Source organism: Oncorhynchus clarkii, chromosome 3 (assembly GCF_045791955.1).
Source record: "Oncorhynchus clarkii lewisi isolate Uvic-CL-2024 chromosome 3, UVic_Ocla_1.0, whole genome shotgun sequence".
Classification (NCBI taxonomy): domain Eukaryota; kingdom Metazoa; phylum Chordata; class Actinopteri; order Salmoniformes; family Salmonidae; genus Oncorhynchus; species Oncorhynchus clarkii.
Genome location: NC_092149.1, coordinates 81,468,627 through 81,492,811, shown reverse-complemented (window position 1 = coordinate 81,492,811; position 24,185 = coordinate 81,468,627). Strand labels below are relative to the sequence as shown.

Sequence of the window (24,185 nt, the reverse complement as noted above, 5' to 3'; positions counted from 1 at the left end):
AAATGGAACATTTATTGTGTAACTGGGAGTCTCGTGAGTGCAATCATCTGAAGATCATCAAAGGTAAGCGATTCATTTTATTGCTTTTCTGACTTTCGTGACCAATCTACTTGGCTGCTAGCTGTTTGTCATGTTTTGTCTACTGAGAGAGATCAAGAAGTTTTAAGGACCTAATGACTAACATTGTCTCTTTAAGGTGCCTAATGACTGACGCTGTCTTTTTAAAGGGGCTAATGACTGACACTGTCTCTTATATCTGTGAACATATCGAATTGACTGATATTAGCTGAAAATGCCAACATCGGTATCGGCCATTGTCTAGTTTAACTCCCGATGTGCAAAACGGATGTCAAAGCTGAAGTGCATACCTATATAAGAAGGTACATGACGTAATGACGCCACGTAAAATTTTGCGCTGTACGTGCAACACAGCATTCCTGAACTAGCCCACAATGTCTGCTGTGTAGATCGAGCAGTCAACAAGTCGAGCAGTCATTTGAAAGAGTAGAAAATGTCAGTGAGACAACTCAAAGGCGAAATCCATTAAAGCCAATATAATGGAATTCATTGCCCTTGACACTGAACCGTTCTCTGTCGTGGGTGAGGTTGTCTTTCGCCGACTGGTTGAGCACCGGTTAACACTATCAAGTGTGCTATTATTCAGATGTTGCCCTACTGGAGTTACACAGTAATAGCGTCACTGCTATTAGGTTCACGACATACATACTATGGAACAGCGTTTGGGTCTTTGCGTGTCAAAAATCAATCAATCAATCAAATGTATTTACATCAGCTGATGTTACAAAGTGCTGTACAGAAACCCAGCCTAAAACCACAAACAACAAGCAATGCAGGTGTAGAAGCATGGTGGCTAGGAAAAACTCCCTAGAAAGGCAGGAACCTAGGAAGTAACCTAGAGAGGAACCAGGCTATGAGAGGTGGCCAGTCCTCTTTTGGCTGTGCCGGGTGGAGATTATTACAGAATCAAATCAATATCAAATCAAATGTATTTATATAGCCCTTCTTACATCCGCTGATATCTCAAAGTGCTGTACAGAAACCCAGCATAAACCCCAAACAGCAAGCAATGCAGGTGAAGAAGCACGGTGGCTAGGAAAAACTCCCTAGAAAGGCCAAAACCTAGGAAGAAACCTAGAGAGGAACCAGGCGATGAGGGGTGGCCAGTCCTCTTCTGGCTGTGCCGGGTGGAGATTATAACAGAACATGGCCAAGATGTTCAAATGTTCATAAATGACCAGCATGGTCAAATAATAACAATCACAGTAGTTGTCGAGGGTGCAGCAAGTCAGCACCTCAGGAGTAAATGTCAGTTGGCTTTTCATAGCCGATCATTAGGAGTTCTCTACCATTCCTACTATCTCTAGAGAGTTGAAAACAGCAGGTCTGGGACAAGGTAGCACGTCCGGTGAACAGGTTAGGGTTCCATAGCCGCAGAAAGAACAGTTGAAATTGGAGTAGCAGCATGGCCCGGTGGACTGGGGACATCAAGGAGTCATCAGGCCATGCAGTCCTGAGGCATGGTCCTAGGGTTCAGGTCCTCCGAGAGAGAGAGAAAGAAAGAGAGAAAAAAAGAGAAAGAGAGAGAATTAGAGAGAGTATACTTAAATTCACACAGGACACCGGATAAGACAGGAGAAATACTACAGATATAACAGACTGACCCTAGCCCCCGACACATAAACTACTGCAGAATAAATATTGGAGGCTGAGACAGGAGGGGTTGGGAGACACTGTGGCCCTGTCCGACGATACCCCCGGACAGGGCCAAACAGGCAGGATTTAACCCCACCCACCTTGCCAAAGCACAGCCCCCACACCACTAGACGGATATCTTCAACCACCAACTTACCATTCTGAGACAAGGCCGAGCCCACAAAGATCTCCCCCACGGCAAAACCCAAGGGGGGGGCGCCAACCCGGACAGGAAGATCACGTCAGTGACTCAACCCACTCAAGTGACGCACCCCTCCTAGGGACGGTATGGAAGAGCACCAGTAAGCCAGTGACTCAGCCCCTGTAATAGGGTTAGAGAATCCCCGTGGAGAGAGGGGAACCGGCCAGGCAGAGTGCCTTTCCGTTCACCTTCACACTCCTGGGCCAGACGACACTGTCAAAGCTGTACAAAAAAAACACCGGCCACGAACGATGTGTTTACAATACCGCGTTGGTAATAAAGCATCATTTGTGTTCGCAACCTCTGGGGTAGCTAGCTTTAGCTTGGTACCTAGCTAGCACCAATACTACCATCCTGAAAACAATGACCAGTAGAAACTGCAGTCATTTTCATTATTCTTAACAATGATTTGGGAATCCTTGTGAGCAAGTATTAGCTAGGTTGTCACTACTTGTTCGCCTATTGAAATTGAACTTCAGTTCATGAAAATAAATAGCTAGCCAACTACTTAACCCTGTTGCCCAAAGATAACGTTATAAGCAGCCAGCTAGCTTCATCTGGCTAGTGAGGCTCGACCAGACCGAGTTATGTTGTGAAACTAGCCACAATAAGGATTAGGAACAATAGTGGAATTTGCGGTTTGCCTTCAAAATAAAAGTATGTCATTGACAGTGATGCAAATTAATACAAATAGTATAATTATGCCATACTTTTATTTGGAAGGCTAACCGCAAAGTCCACTATTGTGACTAATCCTTATTGTGGCTAACTTCACATAGATGGGTCCAACCACCATTAATCAAATAAAAACTGTCTTATAAATTAGGGTTATTTTAGATGATGACACCTAGCTATATAGTTAGCGTGCTAACTATAGCTACTGAAACAGATTATGTTAAATAGTATGTTTTTTTTGACACACAAAGACCCAAGCGGTGTTCCATAGAAATCCTGGTTGAGAATGGAAACAACTGAACAAATGAACAACGAAACAGCACAGCAAGTAAGTGAAAGAAATAGGTTTTGATGATTTTCTACTGGTAATGGGGACATACGTAAGTGCCAACAAAATAATGTTTTGGTCAGTGTGTGTGTGTGTGTGTGTGTGTGTGTGTGCGTGTGTGTAACCTTTACTTAACTAGGCAAGTCAGTTAAGACCAAATTCTTATTTACAATGACGGCCTACTCCGGCCATACCCAGACGACGCTGGGCCAATTGTGCGCCACCCTATGGAACTCCCAATCACAGCCGGATGTGATACAGCCTGGATTCAAACCAGGGACTGTAGTGATGCCTCTAGCACTGAGATGCAGTGCCTTAGACCGCTGCGTCCATGTGTATGTGTTAACTATTTAATTGTACTAGAATTAACTATTTATTATTTAATTGTACTATTTAATTCTACTGACGCTGTCTCTTTAAGGGTTGTCGCTACGCAAAGTGTAAATGCAAGTTTTAAGGATGCATGAATGTGGGGAAACTGAAGGGTTTTAAGGGAACCAATTGGGCATGGGATATACGCTGTGGGGTTTCTGCTTTGTGGAATAGGAGTTGTGGGGAGCAGAGGTTGGGGGGTGGTCCTTAGAGACCAAACGCTGAGTAAACATATTAGTAACAATAAATCGTCTCTTTGGCTGCGTTGCCTGAGTGCTGGTAATATAAATATTTGGGCAATGTTGATCCCCCCCCATACTATGTAGACTGCTGTTCAGATAACGGCGAATTACAATCAGATGTGAATGCTCTTCCCGAGCACCACTTTTTAAAGAGTTTTGTTTGAAACATGGGATCGATGATAAACACGAGCGGTCGAGTCCATCTGGAGACGGGGCGATGGGGCTGGTGGACACAAATCCAACTCTTGTCGTTTCTTTATGGGACGGTTTTATTTATTATGTTTATTTAGTTTATTATTCAATCAGGTCTTTAGGAAGATGCACAAGACATTTCACACATTTCCATTTCCATTTTCATTGTAATGTACAGATATTTTATAAAGTCATGCCTTGTTTACTGCTTAACCAACGGTTAACATTCCTCTGACTTGTGTTTTTCCTTATCCACATGTTGAACCATGCTAGCTAAATGTTGATTATTTATTTAGCCAAACTGATCTCAGCACTCCAAGAGTTGAAAGGAAAATATTGATAGTCATTCAAACAATTGATTTGTTTTTTAAGCTCATTTTCAACTCCTTGGCAGTTTTGATGGACAAGACAGCTAGATAATAACCAGGTTCAGCTCTTCAGCTTGTTGACTCCCTTTTTGGATCAGAGCTTGGGGGACAGGACTTGGGACATGGCTTGGGAGAGGGACAGGGCTTGGAACAGGACTTGGGACATGGCTTGGGAGAGGGACAGGGCTTGGGAGATGGACAGGGCATGTTTTCAACAGTCTCTGACAAGTCAACACCTCTCCGAATTCCGGCCCTGAGATGGACTGTGCCATGGATACCAGCGTAGGGGGGCACGTTCAAGCCACACTCACTCCCCACCTCCCTGCCTTTCTCTCTCATTTCCATGCCCCTCCCCTCTTTTTATTTTCTCTCGTTCACTCTCTCTCTCTCTCTTTATCTCTTTCCCTCTGTCTCTCTCTCTCGCTCTCTCTTTATCTCTTTCCCTCTGTCTCTCTCTCTCGCTCTCTCTCTCTCTCTCTCTCTCTCTCATTTTGTGTGACAAAGATGAGGAATTCCTAATATATTTGTTACAGAACTATCAGTCAGCCACTCCCAGTGGATTCTCCTAACAACATGCCTGTCAAAAATCAATGTGCAATAGCTGGTACAGTCCCAGGGTTGGCCTCAAATTTGACCTCAGAGTTCAGAAGCTCTTTATTGAAACTGCATTTGGGGGCTCCATAGTACTCAAAACCAAGAGAAAGAGAGAGAAACACGGAGAGAGAGAGACACAGAGAGAGAGAGACACTGAGAGAGAGACACGGAGAGAAAAACTGAGCGTGTGATGAGAGATGGAGAGAGAGAGATGGAGAGAGAGAGAGATGGAGAGAGAGAGGCGGAGAGAGAGAGGCGGAGAGAGAGAGGCGGAGAGAGACACGGAGAGAGAGACATGGAGAGAGAGAGACATTTAGAGAGAGACATGGAGAGAGAGAGAGATACAGAGAGAGAGACGGAAGAGAGAGACAGAGAGATAGACACAGAGAGAGAAAGCGAGAGAGAGAGGGAGGTGAGAGAGGGAGGTCAGAGAGACTGGGAGAGAGACTGGGAGAGAGAGAGGGAGTTGAGAGAGGGAGTTGAGAGAGGGAGCTGAGAGAGGGAGGTGAGAGACGGAGAGAGAGGTGAGATAGAGGGAGACGCTGGGAGAGAGAGAGAGAGAGAGGTGAGAGGAAAGAGAGATGGAAATGACTGAATGCTGTTTGGGGGTTAGAGGCTGCCTTGGTGTGTCAGTGTGGATGTGAGGTCAGGTCAGAGAGTGGAAGGAGGTGGAAGAGGTCAAAGGTGCCTGCTCTCTTGTTGTGAGAAGAAGAATCACAGCCTTGTGGGAGAAAACATGCATGGGGGGGGGGGGGTACTAAATGGGAGTGGGGATTGGAGAGAGGGAAGGGCAGGGGCGTGAGGAGTGTTCCAGCGACAGGGCACACACACTTCCCATAGTAGCAGATGGGACCAGCCGCAGTGACCCCACTTCTTGTAAACATCTCACTCACACACATGGTGTCCCATATGAGAGACGCTCTGAGAGACAATGTGCGAGACGCTGTGAGAGACGCTGTGTTAAGTAGGTCATGATCTCCATGATCTCTAGATGCGTTGGAAAGGGAAAGGGGGATACCCAGTCAGTTGTACAACTGAATGCATTCAACTGAAATGTGTCTTCTTGCATTTAACCCAACCCCTCTGAATCAGAGCGGGGACTACTACTGAACAGGCTGGAGTTGATTGAGTTGATACACTGTCTGACACCATCTGAGGTTCTGTGAGTTCTCTCTCACACACACACACATGCACACGCACACGCACACACACACACACACACACACACACACACACACACACACACACACACACACACACACACACACACACACTCTCTCTCTCTCTCTCTCACCATACTTCAAGGGCATACCATAAAGGGGATCATCATTTTCTCAAGCAGTAGATTATTGTTACTAGACGTTATCTAAAAGCCTGGAGGGGGTCACCCTGAACTGCGTAGCGTTTGGTCAGTGTGTAAACCAGAGAGCTGGTTTACTATTCACGTTCGACTAGTGGCACCGTGTTCCATAAAATGGTGTGTTACTCTCCTACCCCGTCTTTATTACACACTTTTAACTACTCTTGGGTTTCAACCACATGGCTTTGCGCCAGCTTTATTAATATGCAGACAGAAGTGTGTGTGTGTGTGTGTGTGTGTGTGTGTGTGTGTGTGTGTGTGTGTGTGTGTGTGTGTGTGTGTGTGTGTGTGTGTGTGTGTGTGTGTGTGTGTGTGTGTGTGTGTGTGTGTAGTCTGCAAAACCTGTAAATGAATGAGGTGAGGGATGAGGTGAGGGATGCACTCCCCAGCCTCACAGCTCGGATTGAGCTCCGCCGACTTCCTGACTGTGTGTGTCTGAGTGTGTGAGACCTGGGGAGTCATCCATGGCAGAGCTTTTATGCGTTAAGGAGGAAAACAGCTTATTTCCGAGGTGACCTTATCCAGCAAGAATGTCTCTGAGTTGTAGCTGGAAAATCAGCCCTGTTGGGGCTCAATGTGTGGAAAAGCAGCCCTGGTGGGGCTCACTGTGTGGAAAAGCAGCCCTGTTGGGGCTCACTGTGTGGAAAAGCAGCCCTGTTGGGGCTCACTGCGTGGAAAAGCAGCCCTGTTGGGGCTCACTGTGTGGAAAAGCAGCCCTGGTGGGGCTCACTGTGTGGAAAAGCAGCCCTGTTGGGGCTCACTGTGTGGAAAAGCAGCCCTGTTGGGGCTCACTGTGTGGAAAAGCAGCCCTGTTGGGGCTCACTGTGTGGAAAAGCAGCCCTGTTGGGGCTCACTGTGTGGAAAAGCAGCCCTGTTGGGGCTCACTGTGTGGAAAAGCAGCCCTGGTGGGGCTCACTGTGTGGAAAAGCAGCCCTGTTGGGGCTCACTGTGTGGTAAAGCAGCCCTGTTGGGGCTCACTGTGTGGAAAAGCAGCCCTGTTGGGGCTCACTGTGTAGAAAAGCAGCCCTGTTGGGGATCACTGTGTGGAAAAGCAGCCCTGTTGGGGCTCACTGTGTGGAAAAGCAGCCCTGTTGGGGCTCACTGTGTGGCCGCCATTACGGTTCAGCTTGTAAAAGACGTAATGCGGTGATTTGAAACTGGGGTTTGGATACTATATAATTTCAACTTCTAATTTGGGATGGTTGTATCATCATATATATATAAATATTATATTGGTTTCATAGAATAGAATAATTATTTGAAAAACAATTTCATAAACCATGTGCCATGAAATCGGTACAACGGAAATCTCTTCCCAACTATTTTGCAATCTATATGGCACAGCTGCCAATTATTTGGACATTTTTTATTTATCACAATTTTGTTTAGCCATTTTTGGTCTGGATCAAGATGCCGTGATTCACCCTGTTTCTGCTGCTTGTCAATGTACCGATTTGAAGATTATTGAGGAGGATAAGAGGTCTGCTCATTCTCCATGTCTCACACTGCTATTCCCTTTTGTTGTAGCTGCTTCCTCTGATAGGTTTCTCCACCTGAAGAGATGTGATTGAACTGGAGAGGTGAATAATATATTCTCCGTACTGCTTTCACCTATTCATAGATCCGTGTAGATCAGAGTTCTCCAACTTCTGTCTTGGAGTGATATTGCGCTGTGCAGGTTTTTTTTTAAATGCCAGTCCATCACTAATACAACCGATTGAAAAATACATCTACATTGTTTTTCAGTCTGAGCTATGATTGGCTGAAGCAGGTGTGGCACTGAAGGGGTAAAACAAAAGCCTGCACACCCATTAGCTCTCAATGATCCTTCAATGAGTTGGAGATCATGGTTTTTATGCAGAGGAAACGTAGAGAGATTACCCCAGAGTGCTGTAGCTCTGCTTTAAATCCTGTCAGCCCACTGGGAGCCCCCAAACCACACTCCCCACTCTCTCCCTTGGGGTTAAGGGTCTCCATTGTGTGTGTGGCTCGGGGGGGACCCTGTTCCCAGGAGCTTAGCGTCTCAGTGAGGGGGCTGTGTGTACACTGGCCTTGGCTTCTCCCCAGGGGTCCTAGGGTGTCTGTTTCAAGCCATCTGCCTTTGTGCCTGTCTGGCGGCGAGAAAAGCGAGGCGACAGGGAGGACCACAGCAGGCCAGGGGCATTTCAATGGCTGGCATCACAGACCTCGTCTCTAGTGAAAGTATCCCCATTATTACCCTACAACCCCCCCCCCCCCCCCCCCCCCCCCCGTGCGCAATACTCGGCACCACGTATCCCAGAGCCCCCCCCACTTCCTCCCCCCCCCACCAACAATAAACAAAGTCTGCGAGCGGCGGCGGCCCTCCTGATGAACAGAAACAATTAGAGGGCCAGGCCCAACAAAGGGATCCCTGCTATATTGTTTGTCATGTTTATTTCCATAGTATTTGGGGGTAAACAGAGGAGGCCTGGATTGGTTGAGGAGCAGAGGACAGCTAGGTTTGTTTGGTTACGAAAAAAATAATATGAGCTTCAGCCCAAATTGCTAATGGGAATTAAACCATTAGGTAGTACGCTGAGAGTCCACGAGTGACTGACATGTGGGGCCAGGCAGAAGGTCTGAAGTTTTCCAAAAGTGTTTTGCTGGACTCTCCTGGTTTCGGTTACATATCCCTGGTCAATAGGGGAGGAAAACACTAGAAATCTGATTTATTTTGGGGATCCACTCTTCTCTCTGAGAGAGCCAAATACAACGGGACTCCCTGGGCTGAATAGACTGAGATTGAGACATATTTTGCCTGTCTGGCGTGTGTGTATGTGTGAGTGTCCCTGACATTGTCTCACTCGCTGTCTGCAAGAAGGAAGGAAACACAACTAGGGGAGAGTGGGGTAAGTTGTGCCATTTATTACATTCTGTCAAGGGAAATGTAGTAGTCTTTCTAACAAAGATATCAACATATATCAGGATGTTGTGTATCCCTGGAAATAATCAGAATTCATGTAAACATTACAGTTTTGTAAGCTAAGCCGCCTACAAATGTCCCTACTGAATGAAACACAAACACAATTCAACACAACAGTTTTAGTCTTTTACCCCTTTTAGGTATATTTTAACAGACTCAAGGCCTAACAAAACATTTGACTTGTTAAAACACTTTTAACATCGGCCAGGCCCTGTTGTTACTTCATATCCCAGCAATAATGTCTTGCGTTATACCTAGGAAGAAAACACTTGAATTTGCTCAACTTACCATTGGCTCAACCATTGGCTCAACTTACCCCATGGCCATTGGCTCAACTTACCCTATGGCCATTGGCTCAACTTGCCCCATGGCCATTGGCTCAACTTGCCCCATGGCCATTGACTCAACTTACCCCATGGCCATTGGCTCAACTTACCCCATGGCCATTGGCTCAACTTACCCCATGGCCATTGACTCAACTTACCCCATGGCCATTGGCTCAACTTACCCCATGGCCATTGGCTCAACTTACCCCATGGCCATTGGCTCAACTTACCCCATGGCCATTGGCTCAACTTACCCCAATGCAAACATGTTGACTATATTAACCCACACAGCTACAAGGGTTCCCTTTCATGCTAGGTTTATGACCTCATATTGAAGCTAGTAGAGACCCCAACTGATGTATAGAACTATCTTAACATGATCTACTTTGGTTTACGTACATGCATCATGAGACCTATACTATAATACATTCATCTGACTTGGAGAAATCAGTTTTTTTTTCATATGATTCGTTATTTCACAGACTCCATTAAGGGAAAGGGGGATACCTAGTCAGTTGTACAACTGAATTCTGTCTTCCGCATTTAACCCAACCACTCTGAATCAGAGAGGCTGCCTTAATCGACATCCACATCAACGGCGCCCGGGGACAGTGGGTTAAACTGCCTTGCTCAGGGGCAGAACAACTGATTTTTGACTTGTCAGCTCGGGGATTACTGGCCAGACGCTCCTACCCGCCAGGCTACCTGCCGCCTCCTAAATGGAAAGGCAAAGGGGGTGCTGGACTCTTCCTAAATATTTAGTTTCCTAGAAACAAGGGTGGCCCAACTTATCCCTTTGACTTAATTTAGTCCACTCTCCCCTACACAGAGTAATAGGCTTCTAAACCAGGCTAAAGAGGCAGTTTATTTGCTATTCTGTGATGTAGGTAATGTTCACCTGGGGGGAAAAAAACACATGCCAGATGGATTATGTATAAATGTTTGAATAAGTGTTACCTCTGTGTATACATGATACCGTGGTTGTTTTTGTTTACATTCAGTCTTGAGCTCTCTTCTTCTTGGGAAGTGGGAACAAAACTATGTTTTTGATGAGAGCCTACATAGGAGACGCCAGGACCCACGTTTTTATAGCAACACTGTCAACTGACTAACTAGGTGACAAACAGGTGTGTGTGTGGTGTGTGTGTGTGTGTGTGTGCGTGTGCGTGCGTGTGTGTGTGAACAGTTTAGAAATCCTGCACATTGTTTGGGTCATTTGATTGGAATCCAAAATAATGAATACCTTTCCAACTATGTTCCAGTTTTATTCTTTGATAATTGACTTTACAGCCAGATAAATATGATACAACATGTATGTAAAATTATTGGCATTCACCTGGGTGGTATTTGATGAAGCTGTTCTTGCTAACACACTGCGTTCACTGACATGAGTCAGAGTTTCAGTGTCACCCTGAAGTAAAAAAATAAAAAATTAAGAATAGATCCCATTCATGCCTTAGGCCAGAAATAGTAGATCACCTCAGCATGCTGTTTTGGGGTATTGGGGTTAATGTGGTTAGAGGGTAGACAGCTGTGGGGCACTAGTGTCTCCATAATGTATGTAGGCCTGTCTCTGTAACGGCTGACAATGTCGGGTTCTTCTGTATCCCTCTAATAGTTAAGGTTAGGATTGGTGGTAGGGGAAATTGATGCTAGATCTGTGGCGAAGAACACACTTTTTGTATAAGTATGCTCCTGTATAAGTCATTTACATCTAGTTGTAGGGCCTATGCCAATTATTCTCTCTCACTAATGTTTTGGATAGGCAACAACCAATGAATTTTGCCATTTCCCCGCACATATGATCTCCTACAAACAAACAGATTCCCAGGCTGAGCGTTGTCATGGAATGCTGCCATTATCATGTAGTCACACCAGACAGGTTCATCCCTCTTCTGAGATGGCCTTGCCAAGATGGCCGCCCAACACAGCTCCAGTCATTGTTTTTGGCTAACCAGATTAGGCTAATCACATTAGGCCGTGGCAAGGCATAGCCCTGAGATGGAATGAAGGGTCAGGCTGTCTAGTCGTCACCATGTGGCTCAGGGAGAGATATGCAGTCCCATAGGAGTGCCGGTCAGGTGCTGCATTGAGATTAACAGCAGTTTGTTGTTTAGGGTTAGTCTCAAGGCTAAGCCCAAGAGGCGCTTTGGTAGGCTACGGAAAAGCTGTGGGAATAGCAACAGAGAAAATACTACAACACACTAGGTATTTGGTGTCATATCAAAGTGATACATAAGCAGTTGATATTGAGGCAGGATGTACATTTTAGCTTGTAAGCACCAGCTTATGACTGCCCCACTAAAGCTAAGTTCAACAATCATTGAACTATGCACATGATGCTAGCATTGCTGCTGCTAACCGTCTTGGTTATTTGACTGAACATAATGCTAACCGAGGCTAATGCTAATCCTGGTCCTAACCCAAACACCTTATGCTAAATCAGTCTGATGATAAAATTATATTTAGCTTTTGACTGGAGGGAGACGACACTAATCTTTGCCTGTCATGGGAACCAGACCTTTGGCTTTCCTGTAGACTGCACAGACATCCATAAATCTACCTCTCTGCTAAGTGGGGGAGGGAGAAATGTAGAGGGGAGGAAGAGAAAGAGACAGAGAGAACGAAAGTGCGATGAAAGATATGTTCTAAGGGACCAAGACCAAAAGAGAGAGAGACTTGTAGACTTAACCCTTTTTTACCAGGCCAGTTGACTGAGAACCCATTCTCATTTACAGCGACGACCTGGGGAATGAATGAGCCTATTGGGAATGATTAGGTGGCCATGAGGGCCAGGATAAAGGGGTTAAAACCCTTATTCTTACGATAAGCATCATGGGATTTTGTTTGTGACCACATTAATGTGCCTCTCGAAAGACAGCACCCTACACAGGGCAATGTCCCCAATCACTGTCCTGGGGTATTGATATATATATATATATATTTTATTTTTTTTAGGTCAGAGGAAAGAGTGCCTCCTATTGGCCCTCCAACACCACTTCCAGCAGCATCTGGTCTCCCATCTAGGGTCCGACCAGGACCAACGCTGCTTAGCTTCAGTGGCAAGCCAGCAGTGGGATGCAGGGTGGTGTGCCATATACAGTATGTAGAGAGGTGGTGGGGGAGAGCAAGCTAGAGTCTGCTGAAGTGCTTACCTCTAACCTTGCCTTACTGCATTTAAAACACTTTTTTCTACCGACTGCTTGGGATTGACGACTAAACGGTGTATACACAGTCATTACTGGTGTGGCTGCAGTGGCCGGTCTGGGAATTCTCTCAGGCCTGGGAATTCTCAATGGCACACCGTCACTCCATACTGTGCCATTCCTGGATGTTCCCTGTCCTTTCCTCTGTGGCATTCCCATGCCATATAAAATCCCTCTGTAAAGTTGGTCAATGTGCCAACCACATGGCTTTTCTTAACCCTGTCCAGCGAGCACACGCTTAATGGAAGCTGGATGGATGTTAAAAAGCCATTCTGGCCTGCGTTTCTTGCCTTGAAAAGCATTCAGTAAGCCCTCATCAGTTTCCTCAGTGTTTCTTCCTCATAAAGAATATGTAGGGAGTTATATTAAGAGACATGTGAATGCCCAGACACACACACACACACACACAGACACAGTCACACACACACATAAACATACACACAAACACAGAGAGAAAGTGATTCCATTCAGTGTAGCTTATTCTCACTGGCAGAACAGTTGTCAGTCTCCAACTTATTATGTAACAGTACATTGAAATCTCTGTTAATTGAAACTGAGAAGCTCCAGAAAAGCTCGACTACACTTTGAAACAATAGTTTAGTCCCACACACACACTACACCAGAAGGGAAGGGTGTAGGTTATAGAATCTGGTCTGTTTTGCATCTTTGCTATCCCACAATGCATTGGGGGTCGATTCAGTCCCCAGGTCTCTTTGTTATACAGTACATTCTTTCCTCTGTGTTTACGTCTTGATTCACTTTCCAGACAGGTGACATACGTGCAGGATATCTCCTGGTTATGTGTGTCCTCTTAACTTGTACAATCATTTTGTTATATTGGCTCAATATTGCTTTGTTGGGCCAACAGACCATGTGTTAGCGGGGTTTAGTGTCCCACAGAGCAGACACTCAAAAATACCAAAATCGGGACCAGCTGAGCAAATACTCAGAGCAAGTGATGTCACCGATTCCCCCAAAGTCGTCCATTAAGGACAGGCTGACCACAAAGAGGGAACATGACACAGGTTTAGCAGCGAGCCGAGACGCTAAGGGAGACGGTTGTCCTACACTTTGACTTTTCTGTTACCCCGACTCCCCTGCCAACGAGCGGGTTTTAGAAGGCAGACTGGAAGAAGGGAGAACAGTTGAGATGTAATTATAGGAGAATGAAAACACAGGGTCTGGCTGGCTGTAGACAGGGGGTCCTTTCAGGGGAGGCTGCACTGTGGACACTATCAGATAGGAATCATCTCAGGGGGCTTGCAGCAGTGGCCCAGGAAAAGGAGGGAGGGGGGGGTGGAGGGAGATGGGGTTATGTGGTTGTTCTTGTTTTTGTTTCTCAGAGTAGAGAAAATGGGGACTACTTCCTTGTAGAGGACAGCTGAGTGTCTGCACTCAGACAAAGTGTACAATTTCTAAAGCTGTAGAAATCTTTCGTCTATGATGTGTAAAGTTTTGGGTTCTGTGCGTTCAGACGTGGATGTGAATTAAGGCAGGCCCCCCCGCCTCCCCCCCCGCATCTCTCTGAATTAAAGGGGTGGGGTTAAATGCGGAAGACAGATTTCAGTTGATGGCATTCAGTTGTACAACTGACTAGGTAAACCCCTTTCCCCTTTCATCTCAAAGTTAGGTAAAAATGACAAGGCTGACTTTGTCCACACAAAACCCTGGCAAATACCGTGGCCTACACACAAATTGAACCCACTTTATATCGACACCGCCACGCCCCAAACCAACTGAGCCATCTGCAATTGAACACTAAACCCTCCAACTCTTTGTCCTTTTCATTTTGCAGCCTGAGGAGTTTGAGGGGATCCATTCACACACCTTTCGGGTGAAGACGTTCAAGAAGAGCAAGCACTGTGGCGTGTGCAAACAGACCGTCAGCCAGGAGGGGCTAATTTGCAAAGGTTAGTACTGACCTTGCCTGAGTGTTACCACGGTAACCGGGGGCCGACAAGGGGTCATTCAGGGTCACTTAAGGTCACTGTTTTGGTCAATGTCAGTAATTATGCTAAAATAGTCTTAAGTGGCTCTGGGGAGGTCAGGGGCTTGCTGGTTTTCAATTCACTCAATGATAGTGTGTTAATCAGGCGTTTAACTCATTTCATTGATTAGATTGATAGTTTGCTTAGTAATCAAATGGTGTTCTAGTTGGATATTGAGAATTGAATGAATTACATAATACAATGGGACTACAGAATATAAACAATACAGTCATAGAGGTCTGTGATTCATCAAAGCTGGATGACAGTTAGCTCAGTATTGCTACCCAGGTCTTGGCAATCCCTAGCAAACCTACAGGCTAGAGTCTAGACAGTAGAGACACTGGGCTTGGCTAGCCACTAAAACCTGGCCACAGCTTCCTGGCTAGTGGAAATGTCTAGTTCTTGATAGTTCTACACATGAAGCAACATGGGGGAAGCCTGCTGGTTGTTTAGCCTGGCTTACAGAAGTGAAATATTTGTCTTGCCTCGCCCGCGGCTTGCGGAAACACAGAGGCATCCAATTGGCTTGGGGAAACACAGAGGCATCCGATTGGCTTGGGGAAACACAGAGGCATCCTACTGGCTTGGGGAAACACAGACAAATCCTATTGGCTTGGGGAAACACAGAGGCATCCGATTGGCTTGGGGAAACACAGACGCATCCTATTGGCTTGGGGAAACACAGAGGCAACCAATTGGCTTGGGGAAACACAGAGGCAGAGGCATCCTATTGGCTTGGGGAAACAGAAGAATCCTATTGGCTTACTGCTTTACTCTGAGTCCTGTACAGTCGTGGCCAAAAATTTTGAGAATTACACAAATATTAATTTTCACAAAGGCTGCTGCCTCAGTTTGTATGATGGCAATTTGCATATACTCCAGAATGTTATGACGAGTGATCAGATGAATTGCAATTAATTGAAAAGTCCCTCTTTGACATGCAGAGGAATTGAATCCCTCAAAAACATTTCCATTGCATTTCAGCACTGCCACAAAAGGACCAGCTGACATCATGTCAGTGATTATCTCGTTAACACAGGTGTAAGTGTTGACGAGGACAAGGCTGGAGATCACTCTGTCATGCTGATTGAGTTCAAATAACAGACCTACAAGGAAACACGTGCCGTCATCATTGCTTTGCACAAAAACTGCTTCACAGGCAAGATTATTGCTGCCAGTAAGATTGCACCTAAATCAACCATTTATCGGATCATCAAGAACTTCAAGGAGAGCGGTTCAATTTTTGTGAAGAAGGGCGCCGAAGAAAGTCCAGCAAGCGCCAGGACCATCTCCTGAAGTTGATTCAGCTGCGAGATCGGGGCACCACCAGTACAGAGCTTGCTCAGGAATGGCAGCAGGCAGGTGTGAGTGCATCTGCACGCACAGTGAGGCGAAGACTTTTGGAGAATGGTCTGGTGTCAAGAAGGGCAGCAAAGAAGCCACTTCTCTCCAGGAAAAACATGAGGGACAGACTGATATTCTGAAAAAGGTACAGGGATTGGACTGCTGAGGACTGGGGAAAAGTCATTTTGTCTGATGAATCCCCTTTCCAATTGTTTGGGGCATCTGGAAAAAAGCTTGTCCGGAGAAGACAAGGTGAGCGCTACCATCAGTCCTGTGTCATGCCAACAGTAAAGCATCTTGAGACCATTCATGTGTGGGGTTGCTTCTCAAGAGAGTGGGCTCACTCACAATTTTGTCCTAAGAACACAGCCATGAATAAAGAATGGTACCAACACATCTTCCAAGAGCAACTTCTCCCAACCATCCAGGAACAGTTTGGTGACGAACAATGCCTTTTCCAGCATGATGGAGCACCTTGCCATAAGGCATAAGTGATAACTAAGTGGCTCGGGGAACAAAACATAGATATTTTGGGTCCATGGCCAGGGAACTCCCCAGACCTTAATGTCATTGAGAAATTGTGGTCAATCCTCATCAGACTGAGACTGATGATGACACACACACACATGTGCACACACACACACAACTGTAGGGGCTCAGCTCCACACTCACCCAACATGTAGTAGATTGGACCACCATGTCCGTATCATACCAACTGAAGGAAAACAGTCTTTCTATGTTGTTGACATTATACTTTCAATACCCTCTACTGGATTATCCTACACATTACAGGTCAATGGCCCTATCATAGTGCTGTTACAGAACTAGTACTGTTTTCAGGGACACTTGTCCCCCTCATCAGTTGATTATCACATGATGATGATAACGTGACAAGGCTGACAGTTAACATACTGATGATGATGATAACATGACAAGGCTGACAGTTAACAGACTGATGATGATGATGACATGACAAGGCTGACAGTTAACAGACTGATGATGATAACATGACAAGGCTGACAGTTAACAGACTGATGATGATGACATGACAAGGCTGACAGTTAACAGACTGATGATGATGACATGACAAGGCTGACAGTTAACAGACTGATGATGATAACATGACAAGGCTGACAGTTAACAGGCTGATGATGATAACATGACAAGGCTGACAGTTAACAGACTGAGGATGATGACATGACAAGGCTGACAGTTAACAGACTGATGATGATAACATGACCAGGCTGACAGTTAACAGACTGATGATGATAACATGACCAGGCTGACAGTTAACAGACTGATGATGATAACATGACAAGGCTGACAGTTAACAGATTGAGACTGATGATGATAACATGACCAGGCTGACAGTTAACAGACTGATGATGATGACATGACAAGGCTGACAGTTAACAGACTGAGGATGATGACATGACAAGGCTGACAGTTAACAGACTGATGATGATAACATGACCAGGCTGACAGTTAACAGACTGATGATGATAACATGACCAGGCTGACAGTTAACAGACTGATGATGATAACATGACAAGGCTGACAGTTAACAGATTGAGACTGATGATGATAACATGACCAGGCTGACAGTTAACAGACTGATGATGATGACATGACAAGGCTGACAGTTAACAGACTGATGATGATAACATGACCAGGCTGACAGTTAACAGACTGATGATGATAACATGACAAGGCTGACAGTTAACAGACTGATGATGATAACATGACAAGGCTGACAGTTAACAGATTGAGACTGTTGATGATAACATGACCAGGCTTACAGTTAACAGACTGATGATGATGACATGACAAGGCTGACAGTTAACAGACTGATGATGATAACATGACCAGGCTGACAGTTAACAGACTGATGATGATGACATGACAAGGCTGACAGTTAACAGACTGATGATGATAACATGACCAGGCTGACAGTTAACAGACTGATGATGATAACATGACCAGGCTGACAGTTAACAGACTGATGATGATAACATGACAAGGCTGACAGTTAACAGACTGATGATGATGACATGACAAGGCTGACAGTTAACAGACTGATGATGATGATAACATGACAAGGCTGACAGTTAACATATTGAGGCTGATGCTGATAACATGACCAGGCTGACAGTTAACAGACTGATGATAACATGACAAGGCTGACAGTTAACAGACTGATGATGATGACATAACAAGGCTGACAGTTAACAGACTGATGATGATGACATAACAAGACTGACAGTTAACAGACTGATGATGATGCCATGAAAAGGCTGACAGTTAACAGACTGAGACTGATGATGATAACATGACAAGGCTGAAAGTTGTCCCCGCGGGATGGTTGAGCTAACGTAGGCTGATGCGATTAGCATGAGGTTGTAAGTAACAAGAACGTTTCCCAGGACATAGACATATCTGACATTGGCAGAAAGCTTAAATTCTTGTTAATCTAACTGCACTGTCCAATTTACAGTAGCTATTACAGTGAAAGAATACCATGCTATTGTTTGAGGAGAGTGCACAGTTATGAACTTGAAAATGTATTAATAAACCAATTGGGCACATTTGGGAAGTCTTGATATAACATTTTGAACAGAAATAAAATTGTTCATTGAATCAGTCTATAACTTTGAACATGCACTGCTGCCATCTAGTGGCCAAAATCTAAATTGTGCGTAGATTCCTAAGTCAAATATTGGCCTTTCTCTTACATTTCAACATGATGGTACAAAAAAATACAAAAACAGAGCATTCAATGTATTATATTCCCCTACAGTCATTGCCATTTCCACAAGCTGCAAAGTGCTTCCTTTCAAATGGTATCAAGAATATGCATATCATTGCTTTAGGTCCTGAGCTACAGGCAGTTAGATTTGGGTACGTCATTTTAGGCGAAAATTTAAAAAAAAGGGTCCGATCCTTAAGAGTTTAATAGACAGATGATAACATGACCAGGCTGACAGTTAACAGACTGTGGTCTCCAAGGACAATGTGGACACAATTGCTGTTCAGTTGAAGGCACAGTGCAGACGTGTTTATCTCAATATCAAATATTTTCTGGGTAACAATTAAGTACCTTTCTGTAATGGTATTCCGTTAAAATAAAATAAAATACCAAACTAGCTATTTAGCAAAAAAAAATTCTCAAGCAATAAGGACTGTCTGAGAGTGGGGAGGGATATGTAATCTGAAAACTGTTATTGGCAGAGAAGTTTGGAACACATCAAACGCATGGTTTCCATGTGCTTAATACCTTTCCATTTACTCCATTCCAGCCATTATTATGGGCCGTCCTCCTCTCAACAGCCTCCACTGCTGTTCAGATTGCATTTTCAACCAGCAGCTTTCAGGAAATTAGACATTTTTTACAGTGTTAGTTTCATCAGTTGTTGTAAAGTATGATACAAAACATAAGAAAAACAAAATGTTGAATGCCCCCGGGCGTTTAAGAAATGCAGAAATGCTGTTGAGTCAAGATCACCACTAGAGGGAAGCAGAACATCAAATATGCTGCAGCAAACACAGACTGACTACCCTCAGAGTTCTGTGAATTGTAGTATTTGTCACGAGTACCTCATTAATTTATACATCAACAAAGTATTGGAAAATATTTTAACTTTATAGGGGTTTCCAACCCCGTTACTGAAGAGATACCCTCCTGTAGGTTTTAACTCTAACCCTGTTCCTGGAGAGATACCCTCCTGTAGGTTTTAACTCTAACCCTGTTCCTGGAGAGATACCCTCCTTGTAGGTTTTAACTCCAACGACAGTCTAATGTAGTGGTCAGAGCATGGTACATGATGTGTCTGATGTCTGTGACAGTCTAATGTAGTGTCTGCGTCTGTCTTTGCGTGTGTGTGTCCTGTATGTGTGTGTGTTGCACATATGAGAGAGGAAATATCTCAGCCCTCGTTCCGTCTCTCTAGCTGGGCTCAGCCCATGCCTTTGGGAGTCCAGACCCATTACAAAGGACCTGGGTGAGGGAATAGCCCCAGCCCCTCTCCCCTCCAGCCCCGCTCTCCTCACTACCCGCTCTCCTCACTACCCGCCCTCCTCACTACACGCTCTCCTCACTACACGCTCTCCTCACTACACGCTCTCCTCACTACCCGTTTTCCTCACTACCCGCTCTCCACACTACCCACTCTCCCCACTACCCGCTCTCCCCACTACCCGCTCTCCCACTACCCGCTCTCCCCACTGCCCGCTCTCTCTCCTACCCGCTCTCCTCACTACCCGCTCTCCCACTACCCGCTCTCCCACTACCCGCTCCCCCACTACCCGCTCTCCCACTACCCGCTCCCCCACTACCCGCTCTCCCACTACCCGCTCTCCCCACTACCCGCTCTCCCACTACCCGCTCTCCCCACTGCCCGCTCTCTCTCCTACCCGCTCTCCTCACTACCCGCTCTCCTCACTACCCACTCTCCCCACTGCCCGCTCTCTCTCCTACCCGCTCTCTCTCCTACCCGCTCTCCCACTACCCGCTCTCCCACTACCCGCTCTCCCCACTGCCCGCTCTCTCTCCTACCCGCTCTCCTCACTACCCGCTCTCCTCACTACCCACTCTCCCCACTGCCCGCTCTCTCTCCTACCCGCTCTCCTCACTACCCGCTCTCTCTCCTACCCGCTCTCCTCACTACCCGCTCTCCTCACTACCCACTCTCCCCACTACCCGCTCTGTGACGTCAACATTAAGGCTTTTCTCTCTACTCCTCTACCCCTCTATCCATCCTCTTCATCCCCCCTTAGCCCTCTTCCATCGTTCCCTGTCTCCTTTATTTCTGCTCTGTTTACACTGCAGAGCTCTAACTTCCTAACAAGGGAAAAGCCTGACTGGGCCCTTGTGCGCCAGCCACCTTCACACCCAATATGGAAGTCCTCCTCTCTCTGTCTTCCCCTTGTACCCCAGGGAGTGTGTTACCTCAGGGCTTATATGCTGGGAACAGAATGGGTCAGTGTATCTGGACTCTGTGATAGTGTGGGTGGAGCACAGTTTAGTGGTATTCCAGAGAACAATATAGTGGAGAGGAAACCACTTTTTATGGTAGTGCATGAGGTGAGCACTTTCAGACTTTGGTGCAATACTTAAAGGGATACGTTAGGATTTAGCATGTCTTCCTACTTACCCAGAACCAGACAAACTCCTGGATGCCCTTTTATGTCTTTGCATGCAGTTTGAAGGAAGTTGAAGGTAGCATCTCATTAGTTCCATTAAATACTAGCCAACTCCTCTGAAAAGCAGGGAAATATACCTTTTCCCTACTCCACAGCTGGGTGGTTTGTCATTTATAGTCTTATAAAGCTCTACATAGTAATCAATAGTTTATAAATGTGTTAATTACACTTGATGTATAGCTTTGTAACACTCCATTCTTTTTAGTATTCAAACAGTGCCATGCTCTTCGACTGGATAAAATAAGTGTATTTAGCTGGACCCTGGGAACCAGAGTCTCCTCAGGGTTGGAGTGTGCTGTAGGTTTTCACTGGGAACCAGAGTCTCCTCAGGGTTGGAGTGTGCTGTAGGTTTTCACTGGGAACCAGAGTCTCCTCAGGGTTGGAGTGTGCTGTAGGTTTTCACTGGGAACCAGAGTCTCCTCTGGGTTGGAGTGTGCTGTAGATTTTCACTGGGAACCAGAGTCTCCTCAGGGTTGGAGTGTGCTGTAGGTTTTCACTGGGAACCAGAGTCTCCTCAGGGTTGGAGTGTCGTGTAGGTTTTCACTGGGAACCAGAGTCTCCTCAGGGTTGGAGTGTGCTGTAGGTTTTCACTGGGAACAAGTATCCTCAAGGTTGGAGTGTGCTGTAGGTTTTCACTGGGAACCAGAGTCTCCTCAGGGTTGGAGTGTGCTGTAGGTTTTCACTGGGAACCAGAGTCTCCTCAGGGTTGGAGTGTGCTGTAGGTTTTCACTGGGAACCAGAGTCTCCTCGGGGTTGGAGTGTGCTGTAGGTTTTCACTGGGAACCAGAGTCTCCTCAGGGTTGGAGTGTGCTGTAGGTTTTCACTGGGAACCAGAGTCTCCTTAGGGTTGGAGTGTGCTGTAGGTTTTCACTGGGAACCAGAGTCTCCTCAGGGTTGGAGTGTGCTGTAGGTTTTCACTGGGAACCAGAGTCTCCTCAGGGTTGGAGTGTGCTGTAGATTTTCACTGGGAACCAGAGTCTCCTCGGGGTTGGAGTGTGCTGTAGGTTTTCACTGGGAACCAGAGTCTCCTCAGGGTTGGAGTGTGCTGTAGGTTTTCACTGGGAACCAGAGTCTCCTCAGGGTTGGAGTGTGCTGTAGGTTTTCACTCTGTCACTTCTCTCAAGGCCTTTAATTAAATAATCAAAGAGGCTCTCCAATGTTAGTGCAAATGCAGTCTTGAGGTGTCTAAATATAAACTAAATGGCATGAACTAATTATACCAGCGTGTCTTGTTTATACAACACAAGATTACAGTTAACATCAGTGCTCAGGACTAGCACATTCACTCTATCCTACTTCAGAATAAATACTATAACGTCATTTTTTAAACTCAAGTATATCTGAATGAATATACAGTGGGGAGATATAAGTGGGGAGAACAAGTATTTGATACACTGCCTATTTTGCAGGTTTTCCTACTTACAAAGCATGTAGAGGTCTGTCATTTTTATCATAGGTATACTTCAACTGTGAGAGACGGAATCTAAAACAAAAATCCAGAAAATCACATTGTATGATTTTTAATTAATTTGTATTTTATTGCATGACATAAGTATTTGATACATCAGAAAAGCAGAACTTAATATTTGATACTACAATTACAGAGATCATATGTTTCCTGTAGTTCTCGACCAGTTTTGCACACACTGCAGCAGGGATTTTGTCCCACTCCTCCATACAGAGATTCTCCAGATCCTTCAGGTTTCAGGGCTGTCGCTGGGCAATACGGACTTTCAGCTCCCTCCAAAGATTTTCTATTGGGTTCAGGTCTGGAGACTGGCTAGGCCACTCCAGGACCTTGAGATGCTTCTTACAATGTGACTCCTTAGTTGCCCTGGCTGTGTGTTTTGGGTCGTTGTCATGCTGGAAGACCCATCTTCAATGCTCTTACTGAGGGAAGGAGGTTGTTGGCCAGGATCTTGCGGTACATGGCCCCATCCATCCTCCCCTCAATACGGTGCAGTCGTCCAGTCCCCTTTGCAGAAAAGCATCCCAAAGAATGATGTTTCCACCTCCATGCTTCATGGTTGGGATGGTGTTCTTGGGGTTGTACTCATCCTTCTTCTTCCTCCAAACATGGCGAGTGGAGTTTAGACCAAAAAGCTCTATTTTTGTCTCATCAGACCACATGACCTTTTCCCATTCCTCCTCTGCATCATCCAGATGGTAATTGGCAAACTTCAGACGGGCCTGGACATGCGCTGGCTTGAGCAGGGGGACCTTGCGTGCGCTGCAGGATTTTAATCCATGACGGCATAGTGTGTTACTAATGGTTTTCTTTGAGACTGTGGTCCCAGCTCTCTTCCGGTCATTGACCAGGTCCTGTCGTGTAGTTCTGGGCTGATCCCTCACCTTCCTCATGATCATTGATGCTCCACGAGGTGAGATCTTGCATGGAGCCCCAGACCGAAGGTGATTGACCGTCATCTTGAACTTCTTCCATTTTCTAATAATTGTGCCAACAGTTGTTGCCTTCTCACCAAGCTGCTTGCCTATTGTCCTGTAGCCCATCCCAGCCTTGTGCAGGTCTACAATTTTATCCCTGATGTCCTTACACAGCTCCCTGGTCTTGGCCATTGTGGAGCGGTTGGAGTCTGTTTGATTGAGTGTGTGGACAGGTGTATTTTATACAGGTAACGAGTTCAAACAGGTGCAGTTAATACAGGTAATGAGTGGAGAACAGGGGGGCATCTTAAAGAAAAACTAGCAGGTCTGTGAGAGCCATAATTCTTACTGGTGTTCTAGGTGTTCAAATACTTATGTCATGCAATAAAATGAAAATTAATTACTTAAAAATCATACAATGTGACTTTCTGGATTTTTGTTTTAGATTCCGTCTCTCACAGTTGAAGTGTACATATAATACAAATTACAGACCTCTACATGCTTTGTAAGTAGGAAAACCTGCAAAATCAGCAGTGTATGAAATACTTGTTCTCCCCACTGCAAATAGACTAAGCATCTATTGTAATACAGTCTAAATTAGTATGGTTAGTCTAGTTTGGAGTATGGTTAATCTCTATCCATCTTGGACTATTCTACCCCGTAAGTTACAACCAAACCCTGACAAGCTTCTTAGCTCTCACACCATGGCTCTCTTCATACCCTGACTCTCTCTCTCTCCAGACCCTG

The 24,185-nt window shown here is 45.5% G+C and overlaps 1 protein-coding gene across 7 annotated transcripts in view; it reads left to right on the top strand.

Moving 5' to 3' along the window:
* Window positions 1–24,185, top strand: part of LOC139405501 (tensin-1-like) — a 253,258-nt gene that overhangs the window by 49,111 nt on the left and 179,962 nt on the right. For all 7 annotated transcript variants that reach the window (XM_071147881.1, XM_071147880.1, XM_071147878.1 and 4 more), the window contains exon 2: window positions 14,318–14,432. In XM_071147881.1, the coding sequence (XP_071003982.1) occupies window positions 14,318–14,432 (115 nt within the window). The remainder of the gene's footprint in view (window positions 1–14,317; window positions 14,433–24,185) is intronic.